The sequence below is a fragment of the Lutjanus erythropterus genome, chromosome 16, assembly GCF_056507025.1.
Source record: "Lutjanus erythropterus isolate fLutEry1 chromosome 16, fLutEry1.hap2, whole genome shotgun sequence".
Lineage (NCBI taxonomy): Eukaryota > Metazoa > Chordata > Actinopteri > Lutjaniformes > Lutjanidae > Lutjanus > Lutjanus erythropterus.
In genome coordinates, this window is record NC_139332.1 from 16,868,963 (window position 1) to 16,884,642 (window position 15,680).

At 39.5% G+C, this 15,680-nt stretch overlaps 1 protein-coding gene across 1 annotated transcript; it reads right to left on the bottom strand.

The window, feature by feature from the left end:
- Nucleotides 1-537: 537 nt before the first annotated feature.
- On the bottom strand, nucleotides 538-14,751 carry hepacam2 (HEPACAM family member 2). Its single transcript, XM_084739894.1, has 8 exons — nucleotides 14,592-14,751; nucleotides 7,454-8,188; nucleotides 4,667-4,966; nucleotides 2,964-3,089; nucleotides 2,582-2,603; nucleotides 2,449-2,483; nucleotides 1,486-1,559; nucleotides 538-1,367 (listed from the first exon to the last, which is right to left on the bottom strand). The coding sequence occupies exons 1-8, from the start codon at nucleotides 14,647-14,649 to the stop codon at nucleotides 1,257-1,259; spliced, it is 1,461 nt and encodes a 486-aa protein (XP_084596020.1). The 5' UTR covers nucleotides 14,650-14,751; the 3' UTR covers nucleotides 538-1,256.
- Nucleotides 14,752-15,680: the final 929 nt, after the last annotated feature.

Genomic DNA, 15,680 nt, shown 5'->3' on the forward strand with positions numbered 1-15,680 from the left:
GCTACATTTGTGGAAACAGGGTTAATTGTTTCTGAAGGAATAAATAGACTGAGCAAAACATAGAAATAGAATAATAGGTATAAAGAATCTGCAGTATAATCCATGTACAATATTTACACTTATATATATATTTCCATACATTATTTTCACACATGAAAAAGCATTCATTATAACACTTGTTTTCTCACAAAACATACTCTCCTTTGTGGGAATGTTAAATTAAAAATATATTAATGAAAGAAATACGATCTTAATATTTCAAATTAAACATACGTTTTAAATAGCATTCAAGATATGGGAATTTGGATACCTTTTTGGTACAATATTCTCTATTTGGACAATGTAGTATCATATATATCTGTGTTATGAGCTGCACAGCTGTTTACTTCCTGTCAACGTTACCTTTGCCTACAGACAGTGAGTTTTCAGTTAGTTTGGCACATTAATATTCACCATTTGTTTTTGTATATTGTGTTTTTTATTAGTTTGATAATCACCTCAGTGTCTTAGATAACTGTTAGCAATGTTAGCTAACTAGCTAGCATCTTCGTCTTCATTTAAATTTGACATAGACAAAATAAAAGTCACTGGCTCGTCTTTCCACTGCTCCAACAACCGCCAACTCTAGTTCGGTTGAAATACACCCTTAATTCACCTCATTAGAGATTAAAATACCACGAGGAGAAGAGCATCACAGAAGCACTGAGGAGAAATAGCATGTGCAGCCTTAAGCTAAGTGCTGTGCAGAGTTAAGCTAAGTGAGAGTGAATAAACTAATTTAAGGATAAAAAAAAAAATCATCAAAGTTGGAGGCAAAGTGTAATATTAGTGTGCAGGTCGTAAAATAGAGATATATGACACTACATTGTGCAAGTCAAGAATAAGATCTTCAAGATAATTTAAAAATGGCTCCTCATAACAAGCTTGGTTTCATATGATCCCAGTGACTTTCATTTGTGAATGGAAAAGGCAGAACAGTTTCAACTTAAGTTAGAATTTCACATTAAAAAAAAAAAAAAAAATCAAGCCACACATACACTTTCATCTCACAACAATGTCAGCAAAACACATTTCACATCTGTCCCAAACTGTGGACAGTAACAGTGCACGATCAGGTTGTGTACTCACACAAGTCTCCTTCATTCCTTGTGCAAAAAAATGGGCCCCCAAAACCAGCATTTAAGGGACTTTGGAGAATAAAGCTACACAAGAGTCTTCAAGTGAAATGACTGTAAGTTCAAATCCCCAGGTGGAAGTTACGTCAGCAAACTGTGACTCGGGGTTTCAGGAACATGTCTGATCACATCGTAGATGGTGGTGTGCATGTCCTGAACAGACTCGAGGCGAGCCAGAGATCTGCATGATGCCTGCAGGACAGTTGCATGGAAAAATTAAAACTACACTCAACTGTTCAACAATAGACAAAAGCCTCAAATCTTGCCGTGTTATCACTGAATCCATGTCAATGTACAGCATGTTAAATACCTGCGCAGATTCCATTTTCCCAGGTATGGAGACAAACTCGTAGATGCCAAAGTCTTCTGTTGCATCCTCATGACCTGTTGATGCAAAGGTTTTAATGTCAGACCAACACTTAAGTTACATTAAGTGTGCTAGTATCTATTGGGCCAGACTTTACAATAACATGATGAATGCAATGACATCATAAAAACAAGACCTGCAGGTGGAATCAATGAGACCTTGTTTACTAGTAGATTAAATTTTAGTATATGGGGGTACTTGCAATCAGAGTAATCATCATCAAGTGTGTCAGTGATTAGTTTTCTTGAAGTTGTTATTTTGGAACAAAACAGTTTGTACTAAGTATACTTTAGTTGTGATTAAACTGGAGAAAAGCTCAAATATTACGTGTATTTAGAGTACTTTTATGTACCAAAGTGGAACAACAACAACAACAACAAGTATATTTGAATGTACACTTAAAGTACATGGCTGTGTATGTACAAATATACAATGCTTGATTAATGAATGAAGTTTACCTCAATTGTGCTACTTTTTCAAAGTATACTGAACTACAGCTTGTAAAATAAACCTTTATTTCACTACACTTCCTTGTAATCATACTTTAAAGTCACTCCTAGTGATATTAAAGTACACTTTAACAAAGCATGCTGATAGTGTACTACAAAGGACCTGAATAAACATATATATTTCCATTTTAGTACATTTTTTAAAAAGTACACTTTAACTATACTTTCAATTATGCAAAAAGTACAAGAATATAAGTATACAATGCATTTTGTATTCATAAATCATATTTCTAATACACTAAAATATACTACTTTTTTACTTTTTAAGGAATGACTTTTTTACTTTAATGGAAAAACAAAGCCCTGTACATCCCCATAATCACTTCAAAAACTATGATACAAGATATACAGTATACAGTATCACTGTATATATGCAGTATTATATGTAGTAACTTACCTGAACGATGTGGTCGTTTCTGCTCTGAAAGAGGTCTGACAAAAACAAGCAAATAAAGCCGTTAGGTCAAGTATGTACACTATGTATACTAAAAATACTACAGTCTGGTTAGTGCCTGTGTTAAGGCTCTTACCTGTTGTAAATGCTCATAAGCACTGTTGATAATATAGAGACAAAGACACAGACAGAGGGAAATTAATTATTCAATAAGGAAATGACACATTTTTAAATATTACCTTAACTTATTCAAATACAAAAGTTATTATGCCCTGGTTGGGTTACATTTGACTGATATTTGCCAGTAATTTACATTTATGATTAACCTAACTTTGACAAGTGAAGCAAGCCGTTAGTGTTATCTTGCACATCTCAGCATTGAGACACGTGAATTTCAAACATGGAACATGTTAAACAGGTTGCAGAACCGACTGTGAGGGCTGAACTCGCGGCGCTTTACAAGAGCTACTGACAGAGAAACACTTCTGTTGAAGCAGCAGAATAAGACTTTATCTAACCTCTCTTAGGATGGCAGGTTCTCCTGATGAAGAACAGCAGCATACAGCCGATGATGAACAAAGAACAGACAGTAATGGCTGCTAGAGGCGACACAGAGCTGCTCTCCTGGGTGTGTTTCTCTTTTCCTGTAAACAAATATAGAATGATATTAATGCTTATTTTAAGCCAAGCTGGTTACATGGCTCTAGAGATGGCAACGGCGGTCAACAGACTTTAGTGGGTGTAGTGTTTCTGTGCATTTTTAGAACAAAAAATGTTCTTAATGCTTTGTTGCCGTTTCATATCAGCATTCACTATCACTATAGCTAGCAATCTTTGACACCATTAGTAGTAGCTAGAAGATTAGTAGCAAGTTAGTCTTGTTTATAGTAGCAGTTAAATTGACGAACTATGGAACTGGATTAGAGTCTTCTTCAAACACTTGTGCTGACAATCAAAGGAAATACTTTATCGTCTAACATATATCCCCAGGCCCTGCGATGAACTGGCGACTTGCCCAGGGTGTACCCCGCCTCTTGCCCAATGTCAGCTGGCCTATGCTCCAGCCCCCCGCGACCCTTCAAGGATAAGTGATTACAGACAATGAGTGAATGAATGAATGGCATATCCCCAGCAAGGATAAAAAAAATTAATGAGTATACAGAGGTGTGCCAGGTGTGAACTACCATACTTAGAGATGTACAGTTGTGATCAGATCAACCAGGACAGATGTTAATACCAGATTTCCTCTAGTTTTTTTTGTTCAGGGTGAAACATCTGTACAACTCTTAGATGTATTGATGTGAAAGTTGGTCCCTGCCATAGCAGATAAACTCTTAAATCTTTGGTGATAACTAAATTTCAATTTGTTCAATATTTTGTTTCATGACCAAATACCTGCAAAACGAATGACCTTCCCATCAGCCGCAGCTGTGCAGTACTAATTAGCAAATGTTGGCATGTTACCAGGTTAACTAAGACACAGAACATGTTAAATATTAGCCTGCCTCCTTAACATCAGCATGTTAGCGTTGTCACAGTGAGCATGCGAGCCTCCTCAAGTTAGCATTTGGCTTAAGGCCCCAGTGTATGTACAGCCACACACAGCAGCTAGTATGGCTAGTCTTCTTCAAAGGTTAGTCATGAGAGGATTCTTTGCTGAACGTCATCAGAGAATTTGATGTCAATAAAAGATTGATGCTGTCATGTTTCTGTTGACTCAATAAACAGCGTTTTACAGTAAATCATAGCCAGTATCAGCAGTAGCCATCAGTGAGCCTTTCTCAGTATCACCAAGACAACATATCAATGTTTTATTCAGCACACAGAAACTCCACATGCTATAAAACTTAGTCAACAAATACAACAGCTGTTATCCACTGTTTACTTTCCCAGCCACTGAACTTTAATACAAGCTGCAGCCACTGGAACCTAGCAACAGAGATAAAATGAGTTTCATAACAGCTATGTATATTTTATGTCATATTTATAACCTGGTTTCACTTTTCGCCTGTTGTGCACGCCCTGCTTCAGCAACAGCATTTTATTGAACTAACTGTTCCCAAAGCTGGACGTGGTGGTTGTCATTGTTAAGATGTACTCATAGCTCATACAGCTCCTCTGCTGTTGGCACGACACACTGTTTACAGAATGTTTATCTCAGAGGATTCCCAAAATCTACCCACGCTCTGCTCCCTCATGCCATGTTCCACCCTCTACCCACCTGTTCCCAAACTGGCCACCACCAGAGTAAATTGGGTCTCGTCCTGCTTCTGTGTCACATTGTTGAAAGCGCGGCACAGGTACTCTTCAGCCTGGGCCAGTCTGTAGGACCGCACCTCCAGCCGCGGGCCCTCGGTGATGACCTGAGTGGCGTTGCGGCTCTTGGAGATCCAGACATAGCTGTTGGGAGGGTTGGAATCAGCCTGGCACTCAAAGAAGACCAGCTCTCCAGGGTTGATGGTGAACACTTCTCCTGTCCGCAGGCCTTGGCCCGAGTTCACCTCCAGGTTGTAGGGGCCATCTGCAGGGGCAGACAGTGGGTCAGGGAAACATGACAGTTTGCTGCTGATATGCTGCTTAATATACACAGTGGTTACTTTTTCATGAATTGTCTCATATTAATGCATCATGGGGCAACAGAGATTTCAACTACAGGGTCATAGGTTTGATTCAAAGTCCAGCAGGAAATGAAAGAGCAGTGCTTGTCCTTCCCAGTTTAGAGTTGGGGTGACTTTGAACTCAAGTCATTTAACCAAAAAAACATAACCAGTTGGGATGTTAACAAAATCTGAAAACAAATTTTCTTATTTGAATAAGAAATGTGTCTTGTTTTAAGTAGATATGCTGACGTGCTATAATACAGAACAGCTGGTTTTCAACACATTCTCATCCTAGCGTGTCAACTGCCAACATCTTTGTCGCGCCCCTTGACATCTCATACTGATGTACAAGGTACCCTTTAATGCCTGTATGGCACAACTCACATGACACACATGGTTTCATATGGGACATGAACATTGGTGGTGTATGTGAAAAGATATTGCCTGCCTTGCATGTCTGAACTGGTGGCTGCTGTTATTTGACAACTTGGGAATGAAAACAGGCTTGGTGTTTTGGTGACCTGTAAACCAGGTATTTAGGTCAGATGTCTGTTTTATGAAAGCAAGAAATGTGTTGCATCTTGGCAATTTGAACATACACAGTGTAAACCCTCCCACAAAATGATGCACCAAACATGCATGTGCATCTTGCAGGGATTGAAGATGAACATCATCGATGTCAACCGTTGTGACTAATTAGCAAAGTTAGTGTCTGACCCAGAAGCATAAACTTCACCCTTTATGAGAGAAGTTCCACTTCATAACCCTGCTATATAACCAGTTTCTGTAACGTCAGAAACTCCAACAAAGTGATTCATTTTTTCTCTAGCTGATCGCCTCATGTCTATTTCACTAATTGTCTTCATAGACTTACAGCAATTGGCTAGTTGCATGTTAGCTTACCCTGATTGGTTGTTTGATTTAGACCAGCTCCGGTTTAAAAAAAACTAAATACAAAGGGATGGGTGCTCACAGATACATATTACACTTTAATTAAATAATGTTAGTGACATACAACAGTCAAAATTAGTTATTTCAACCAAAATTACATTGAAAAAACATTGCCTACTGCAGCTTTAAGCAGCATCAATCAGTTTTAGATTTCAGTTTTAGTTTTAAGACTGGAACTATGGCATTGAGGAAAAAGTCACGGTCAGTGATATATCAACATTAATAAAGACTCAAACATGATCAAGATGATGGAGGTAAGTGATCATTTTACACAGATGCTACTGAATGCTAACAAACATGCTTCATGTATGCAAACAGAAGTGATGACAATGCTATATTCAGTGGTGCTGCAGTTCTTGGTGCCAAACCCACCCAGTGTTTGAGCACACCGACTGAAGGGATGGGGGAAAAATAAAGGAGGTTACAGACTTTATGGTAACTAAATTAATTCATGGAAATGTACGTTTGGGTGGGTGGCAACCTCAGACTCACAAAACCAGGCAAGTTTATCATTGCATCTACACATTTTATAGTGGAACAGAAGGGCTCTGTGAGATAAGTATGCTCTCATGCAAATATGATCCCGTAACGGCCACAAGTTGTTAGTTTGTCTGAAAGAAGTCTGATCTCACAGACATTTACATACAAGCTAATACTTCCAGGAGAACAGTGCAAAGAGAGCGCAAAAGAGAAAATACGAAAATAGACGTATGTATTGGTATTAGGACAGGAGCTGTGTGACAAATACATCCTACAACCAAATGTTTGTGAAACTGAGCATCACAGGCTGTTCTGACCTGACAGATCTGGTCCCAGTGTGAGCCAAAATTAAACAGACTTATGAAAGAAATCACACCTACAGCTGACTTTTTTTCCGTCTGCATTGTTGATTTAATAGTATTGATGTGTTCAGTTCATTTAGGTTTATCCTGCCTGATTACAAGTTAACAGCAGCTTGTACATGACGATCACATGATCCTCTCATGTTACAGTAGATTTACAATAGGAAAGCAGGGAGCTAAGACAAATGTAAGTCCTGCACCTGTAATATTATTCTTGCACTATGGACTTCTTTTTAGTGTCATTTCTGGTCTCCTTTGAAAAAAGTGATGCAAGTGAGCAGCATTTTCTTAAACCAGACTTTGAGAAGCTGCTAGTACTCAAGGAGTTCGAACATTAGCATTAGCTTACATTGGCTAGATCACATCTGCTAGTTAAGTCATCATTTTAGCCAAAATTCATGGTCATCAGCTAGAAATGAGAAGCCGTTTTCTGTGGAATCTAAGGAAATGTGGTTCACAAATTGCTGCCAATATTGGTGTTAAATCACCATTATCACCATAAACTCCATAATGTTCAATGCAAGAATGTATAGCTTGGACAGGCTTAGCAAAGGGTCAATTTCAGGTGGTATTGATGCGGGGAAAGTGAAGGAGAATACAGATGGATATACTCACAATAGACATTGAGTTCGACAGCCCTGCTGTGCTGACCCTGGCTGACAGGGTTGCTGGCCACACACCGGTAAGTTCCCTTGTCTTCTTTTCTCACAGGGCTGATGAACAATGTAGAATTGTCTGGGGAAAAGTGGTATCGTTCACTGGGACCAAGTGCCACGTTGTCTCTTAGCCACTGGAACACAACTCGTGTTCCTCTCTGGACAGAACAAGTCCAGGTAACGTTTGCCTTGTCCTCAACAACTGCATACGATGGGCTCTTCTCAATGACAGGAATGGAAACAGGGACTGAGGAAGACACAATAAATGTTGGTAAATTTAGAGTTGAGTCCATAGATGAGATCAAACTGGTCAGCATTACAGGAAAACACTCACCGTCCACTGTTACATGCACAGTTCTCTGCTCCTTGATCACCAGTCCTGTCTTGTTATGAAACTCTATGTTGAGGTTCAGTTGGTAATCCCCTTCATCGTCTTGGTTTAATTTCCGGATTAGCAAAGAAACATTGGGTTCTCTAAAGAGGAGGTGGTTGCGGTACATCATGTCAGTGATTGTGGCCTCTTTGGTAAACGTCACCAGTGTGGCTCTGGTGCCACTCGGCCTGGTGTGAGACCAAGTTCCCTGGATCTCAACTTCGTCCAGCGGGAAGTGAGTCTCAACAGACAGGAGCAGGGGCTTCCCTTCAATACCATGATGGACTAATGAAGGGATGTGGATGAACTCGGAGCTGGCCTCTGAGTTGGCAGGAGAAAAAGAGAAGGAGAAGAAGGAAGGAAAGAGAATTACTGCACAGTAAGGTTACTTGTAGGATCTCCCATTTGAAGACATCAGGCAGTATACATTATTATGTTGTGATTTAAACTTTATTTCGGAAATAAAGTGTATTTCTTTGATGAATAATCAGGTGATCAGGTGATTCAAGGGATGAACACACAAGGTGCTGCCATGTTTTTGCAGTATCTTGTCACTAAGTGTGTCTGTTTCTTAAGTGTTCCATACAGGTTTGGACACTGATGCAGATGAGATAGTTAACCAATATCTCATAGCCTACTCAGTATCTTTATATCTGACCATGTTCATGTCAAAAATGTTCATGCCTTCAGTGTTTCTCATTAAACCCATACTTTAACAACATTTCAGGTGTGTTAGCAGCTCCTTCAGCTATAGCCTGTCCAACCTGTGGTTTCAGAAGTGAAAACTGTTTCATGACATTTGCAAAGAAAATAAAACATCTTTCCAGCCTGTCCTCTGTTGCTGTTGAAGTGGACTGCTGGATGGTGATGAAAATCTGACATTTCAACTGGCAATAACTGATTTTTTGAAGACTTGAGGACAGCACAACAGGCTGTACACACAACACTGGCATATTATCACATCATAAAGTTGATGTTGCCCACATATTAGCTAACACTTGTCTATTTACATTGAGCAGACACACAGTAATATGATACTTCATTTAGAGTTGTGTGTCTGACCATCTGAGAAATGTAAGTGCAATATTCACTCTCCAACAGCTTCTGAGGAAAATCTCTGTCTCTTTAGTCGCTAAATGTACCACTGCATTCACCAGCTAGTTGCTAACACTGTCTGCCTGCCATCTGGCACTGAACAGGTAGTGTCCATTTAATTCTGAAAGCTTTCTCTGACAAAAAAAAAGAACCGAAATGGCATGTTCTAGGAAGTAAGACCAAAATAATCAGCTAAAAGACACTATAACAGTCTGTAAAGGAAGACAGCAGACTTGGGGGATCATTCTCTGTCGGTTTTACTATGAGAGATCCCTTTCACATTACACACAGTTATTTTGTATAAAAATATTTATTAATGCAGCTTTAATAAAAACCCAAAGTGTCTGCTTTTTAGTAAGCAAGAACAGAATATAACTGAGCATGTGCAGAGTGAGTGAATCACTCTAGCTTGTTTTTGATCACAAGAATTCAAGGTATGACAACCTATGTTACAACTGTCCCTGGTCTCCCCTATACGTGTAGCGTATACAAATATATTGATTGATCAAATCAAGCGTGTCACATCACCAACACTGAAAAATAACTAAACTGACACTGACACTGTCACACTGCTGTACAGACCATACGAGAGCAACACTGATAAAATTCCATTCAATCTTCATCGTATTAAGTATTAGGGCTTGATAATAATTAGATATGATCATTTATCAACATACATGTGATAATATTATAATATATAATATCCAAATTAATAAATTCCATCAAATTGTAATTAAACCTTAGTTACAAACCAAAACATATTCAGCGCATAGTTGTTATATCATGAACACTGTATCAATATTGGAATAAAATTGTTATTCATATTGTGCTATTGATTACATGGAGCGAGGGTGACAAAAGCAAAACAGGGCTATTTTCATTTAAAGGGGAACTCAGTTCTGTTTTGTCTGTCTAATCTTAAAATCCATATCCTAGTCTTCACATTGTGCAGGTCCTGAAACTGTAGTGAGTTAATATTGACCCACCTCACCACAGAGTGTCTTTGTTGTCAGACAAGGACAAGGCCTGTCTCTTTGATCCCAACTTGTCCCAGAACAAACACTTGGCCCGTCTGAAGTAACTAGAAAAGTGTTGATCTATTGCACCTGTTAAAGTGTTGGCTAGTTGCCAGGGCAGTTTATTCTCTAGTAACCAGCTGAAAACACGGGATGATTTAGGCTGTTTTTTAGCAGCTATTGTCATTTCAACTGGTTCAGGTTCAGATCTAATATATAGTGATGGTTTTCCTCAGTATGCTCAGCAGTTGAAATGATCCTTATCTATCATTTCTTCTATCTTCCATACCTCATCTTACATTAGATTTCTGTAGATTAGAGATATGACCCGATGGTATCATTTCACAGGGATTTTGACAACTTCAAACTTCTGGGTATTTTTGACAGTTTGAAGTTAAAAAGTGAGGGGCTGTGTTTGGATGCCAGGTTAGCAGCATGTGAGTGGGCAGTGCTGTGAAACAAACTTACTGAAGCCTCTCACTTTTCTATTACTTGTGTCCTTTTGTCTCACTTCTGAATATGTGCCTTCTCTTGCTCCATTTCAGCATTAAAGAACTTTCTTTGGGGAACAGGAAAATATTCACTGAAGACTGTTAATACGCTTCATGAGTTCATCTTTACGTCACGATGAAATGACTCTCTTAAATCACATCTCCCCTCATAATGTGCACCTGTTTTACAAAAAATCTATTTATTTGTGTTTTAATATCATGGAAAATGCAATGTTCTCTTCCTGTAAAACAAAATATGACATTTGTTTACATACGCTAAAACCAACCAATACAGTATCAAAGTCATTTACAGAGTTTCCTGATGGAAATATAGCTTTACTTCCCACTAAAGCAGCTAACCCCTATCTGCCCTTAGCTCAGTTAGCCATGGATTCCCTGTCCGTCACACCTCTGTTATTCATAGAGGCTGCGTCCGGTCTAGACTTGCCAACTTCAATGTGGAAAAATATGGGACATCTTGCCAGTGACTGGCATGGGGACACAAATCAAGCAGGGGGTCTGGAGATCCTCCCTCAAGAGATTTTGAGTGTCATTTGTTTTATTTCCTGCACTCTGGTGAATTTTATGCATCTATTTGTGTTTTTATGCATCGGTTTCAAAGTTTTCTGCTACTCTAAATGTGAATTTGAAGGAAATAAAGAGTCAACAAGAGAAAAGCACAGTTGCATCCGTTACATTAAATAACTATTAAATAACTCCGCCCTGGGCCTCTACCCTTGTACTTGCTCCAGACAGTCCACCACAGGCGACAGAAAATACTCTATGACAAACTGCACAGTTTGCTTTGCACTTATTCTCAGTGACAGGACTGATCTACCTGTGGTCTGTCGGCCATTTAGATCCATATTTGAACAGCTTCTCTGTGGATTTTAGCTAAAGGTATTTGTCGACACTGAAAAAAAAAAAAAAATTAAAAATGTGTGTCTGAGTCTCTGTAACCAGGGCAACAATAATGGTGAGTGACAGACAACTTGCCTGTCATTTTGAATGTGTCTCATGAAATTGTTTTGTCTCTCATGACATTCTAAGTATGTGAAAATGTAGTGTTATGCACTAAAGTAGGGTGTGCATGAAAATAAGAGATAACTTGCATCCTGTAAAGGACGGTGCATTTCATTTTTCAGTAAGGAACAATTCTGTATTTTACAGGACGGGTGGCGACCCGAGTTTGACCCTGTCTTGCTATGTTCACTGTGAGCTGAAAGCTCCCAGTCTGGAAAGAATCAGCCAGGTTAATGGACCACTGTCTGTAGCAAAACGGCTGAGGGTGTGTTGCTTTAATGCTCATTTAGTGCCATTAGCCACTGCAACAAGTCACTCCCTTGCTGCCTGTTTTTACAGGAAAAACATACATGTACAGAAGCAAATATAGCTGTTTGCCTTCTGTATCATGTGGACTTTAAAGCTACTACAAAGAATTTTAATATTTTGTTGATTTTGGAGACCCCTGTGGACAAAAGCAGTAGTGTCTCCATCGTAACAACCACAAAATGTCATGTCAAAAATAACATTATCTGAGTAAAAATCTCCTTCTTCCTCTTTTTACCTGGCTAATGTGCTACTCACTGTAACTTTGGCTGGGAAAATGTAAATACACACGCAGAGAAACCAAAGCGGTTGCAGACATTAAGAATAACTACATATAAACAGCTGCTCTTTTTACTGATGTTTCTATTGACTTACATAGGTCATGTAAGGGCGTCACTAATAACTTAAGACTGTTTCATAACCAGTGAGTTATCTTCCTCTGGAGCCATATGTTCCCTCACATCTCTACCTCTAATCTCTTTTTTCCTTTGTCACTCACTCCCCTGCCCTCCCCTTTGGCCGTTCCACACTTCCTCCTCGGGGACGTCCAGCTGGTGTCAGACAGGTCCCTGATGACTGCTGCCCATCACAATAGATCCACTGTGTGTCTGGTGTTATGTCCTAAATAATAAATGCAGTGCAGACGTCCCGTTGACACGTTCCACTCTTACGGGCCTGCAGGCAAGTTTCTGTGTGTGTGTGTGTTTGCGTGTGTGTGTATGTATTGTTAGTAGCGGGCGTGTGCCTGTGTTTACACCAGCTGAGATCTGGTGAAAAGGCAGAGTGAGGAGAAGTGTGCCGAGCCCGCTCCTTCACTGTTGTCCCCAAACAACACGGATATTGTTGTGGTGATACAGAGGAGATTACACCGACAATGGCCTATGAGGTGAGAGGATATCTTCATTTAGTGGTCTTGTACACACACATTCAAACAACTGTGTGTGGAGACCCACAAGCACCTGCCTGTTATCACCCTCACACACATCCAAGTTGTTTGGACACTAAATAAAGTCTCCCAGTGCATGTCCAAACACCACCATCTTCTTCTGTCTCCCTTTAGATAAGACAAATAGAGCTCCTCAAGAAAAGTTGATGATACAAACATCAAAAGCAGAGGGAAAGTCCATGTTTTAGGGACTTTTCTGGTAGCTTTATCTGGTCACGTTAGGACTGCTGTTACATGTCTGTTATCACTGAGTCACACAGCTGTGACCGAGGTCACTTCTTCTTTCCACTGACCCCTTCCTTATGTCTTTATTTACGGCTGACAGTTGTAGAAAAGCTAATCTTGTAAAGTCACAAGGCAATGACTATGGAAAGGACATGCAAAACAAACCAAGATAGACTCTTAAAGGAACACTGTAATGGCCGAATATGCAGGATTTGTCAGTTGCTGGTTTTTAATGCACCAGAAAGAAAGCAGATTGTTGACTCTCATTTCCAGGCTGTCAAATACTGGTGCTTTAGGTTAGTAAAGTGCCCTGAACACAGAAAAATGGTGAGAAAATAAAACAATACAGGCAGAGGGCAGGTTCTCTGCAGATACAGACACTACTACCCACTTCTAGTGAGTCATAAGTGATGATTGAGAGGGATTATGTTTATATGAGTCTGTTTTAATATGCCTTTAAAGACTTGGTTGCACCAGCAAAGAGTAATTTAATCTCAGATTAGTTTTAATCAGAGTTTAGCAAAACAAGGTTTAAAATGAATAAATGCACATTTAAAATCAAGTTGCACTGTTGCACAAAAATTGAACAACCTTTTGTTTATTAATGTGAACCAAAAGTTTACAAAAAATTACATAGAATTTAATCAGTATTGAGATGCTTGCTTACCAAATTTAGTAACTGCTGCTGGGTCAACTAAACGTTACTAGCTAGCCAAAAAGCTACTCAACGTTACATTGTTTCCTAGCTAGCTTAAAAGTTAACTAATTGTTACATTGTTTGCTAGCTAGGTAAAATGTTAGTTAGTCTAGTTAGCCAACTAATGATGGCTTGACAGAGAAGCTGTAATTTCTCCTCCTCTGAGCAAAACTTGTTGGCTGAATTACCAATTGGAGCAAAAGAAAGAGAGAAATGTTTAAAAACTCTACTTTCTTTGACAAGATTGATTATTTTGCTCAATCCATCTAAAAAAAAAGGCAGCCATTTTAAAAGTCAAACCTCTTGAAGTGCAAGTTCAAATTTAACACTGGATCACATTTCAAACTGGAGTCCAAAGCAAAGTATCCAAAGTTTGTTTCTTTATTTTGCGATAGTTTTAAAGTTTGGTGCAACATAATTTAAAGTTAAACCACAGTTTAATCATTATTGAAAATGAATTCTTGTTGGTGCAACCCATCGTCAGACTTACATTGAAAAGACTGTGGAGAGATTGAGGTACTTCGATTTCAGAGAACTCTCTGATCAACTTAAATTGTTGTCCAAAATGTTACAGTATTAGGATGCCGCATTTAACTTTTTAAAATAGAAAAACATACTATGCTTGTCCTCAAATTCACTTCTTGTGGCATTTTTTTAAAAGTAGTTTTTAGTTTTAAATTTTGCAACCCAGTTTCCTTGCTGCTTCTGACCTTTACCCTTAAAAAGACAAAGAATTTCACAAGGTTTCAGTGAACATTTTGTTACTGTGAACCACAGAGAAAAAAAAAACTTCCTCAACTGCTCCCTCAGTTTTACCCTGCCAACCAGGCAAACACAGCAACAACAGTAACTGCTGTAGCTACACCAACACAGCATTGACAACTCAAGCAGAACATCCCTCCACAGCAGCTCAATGAACACTCACCTGTTAGGATGAAGAGAACAGAGCAGACATAAAGCGCTGTTCTTCCTTTGGCCTCCATGGCATCTTATCCTCTTGGGATATGTGGGACTTCTGACTGGCAGACAAGGGAGTGAGGGATGTAGGAAGGAGGAGGAGAGGAGTGGAAGAGAACTAGGTGGAGGAGGAGGAGGAGGAGAGAAATGTGACTGGTTGTGGTGACAACATTTGCCAGGGAAATAAGAGGATCTAGCTTTAGCCCGCTTGCAGCCAGGCCCCTCCCATGTGACACCAGGAGGAAGAAGAAGAGGTCCACCTGGCAGAAAGGCGGCACAGTATGGTCCTCTCTCTCTCTCTCTCTCTCTCTCTCTCTCTCTCTCTCTCTCTCTCTCTCTCTCTCTCTCTCTCTCTCTCAGACACACACACACACAGAGCTGCCCTTAGGCTGAGGGTTTCACTCTGTCAGGGAGAAACTGAGACATAAAAACTGTAAAAGGATAGTGGAGAGCAGAATGGAAACTGTTTCTTTACACCATAATACACCAGCTGTCTGTTGCTTCAGTTCCTCAGGCTGTGAAACAAAGAAAAAGCAGGCAGACGGAGAGCTTTTAACCACCAACATCACAGTTTGATTAAGTAACAGAACTCTCAGTAGACAATAACGGGCAGCGATCAGCTATTCTCTCTGATTTTTTTTCAAGGATAAAAAGATTGATACTGGCAGTAACGTTGCTCTGACACGGACACACGAATCACTGACCTTTGAAACACCTGCAGGACACAGACACATCAAGATCAGAGAGAGGCATGTTGACGACATTTATATATTTCTTTTCTGCCCTCAAGGAGACATTATTCCAGGACAGGAAAAATAGAGGAAAATCTGTTGTTGATTCATATTCTAAAAACCCTGACAAAGACTTGCTTGTGCCACGACCAGTTTGTGTTTTACTCTCAGGCAGAAGTCTCTACAGTGGACTTTTCAATTCCTATTTCCCATGAGGAAACTGGGTTTTGTCTCTTTCTGCCACAGACGCCACAAAGTCACGACAGTTTGTGAAATGATGGTTCCAGGGCAGGATCCACAATGTGTCACCTATTTTTAACTTACTT

Coding starts and splice junctions, on each gene's coding strand:
- hepacam2 (XM_084739894.1), bottom strand. CDS start 14,649: ATGGAGGCCAAAGGAAGAACAGCGCTTTATGTCTGCTCTGTTCTCTTC. Junction 4,967..7,453: donor TGTCGAACTCAATGTCTATT/GTGAGTATATCC, acceptor CTGCCCCTGCAG/ATGGCCCCTACAACCTGGAG. Junction 2,484..2,581: donor CTTATGAGCATTTACAACAG/GTAAGAGCCTTA, acceptor TGTTTTTGTCAG/ACCTCTTTCAGAGCAGAAAC.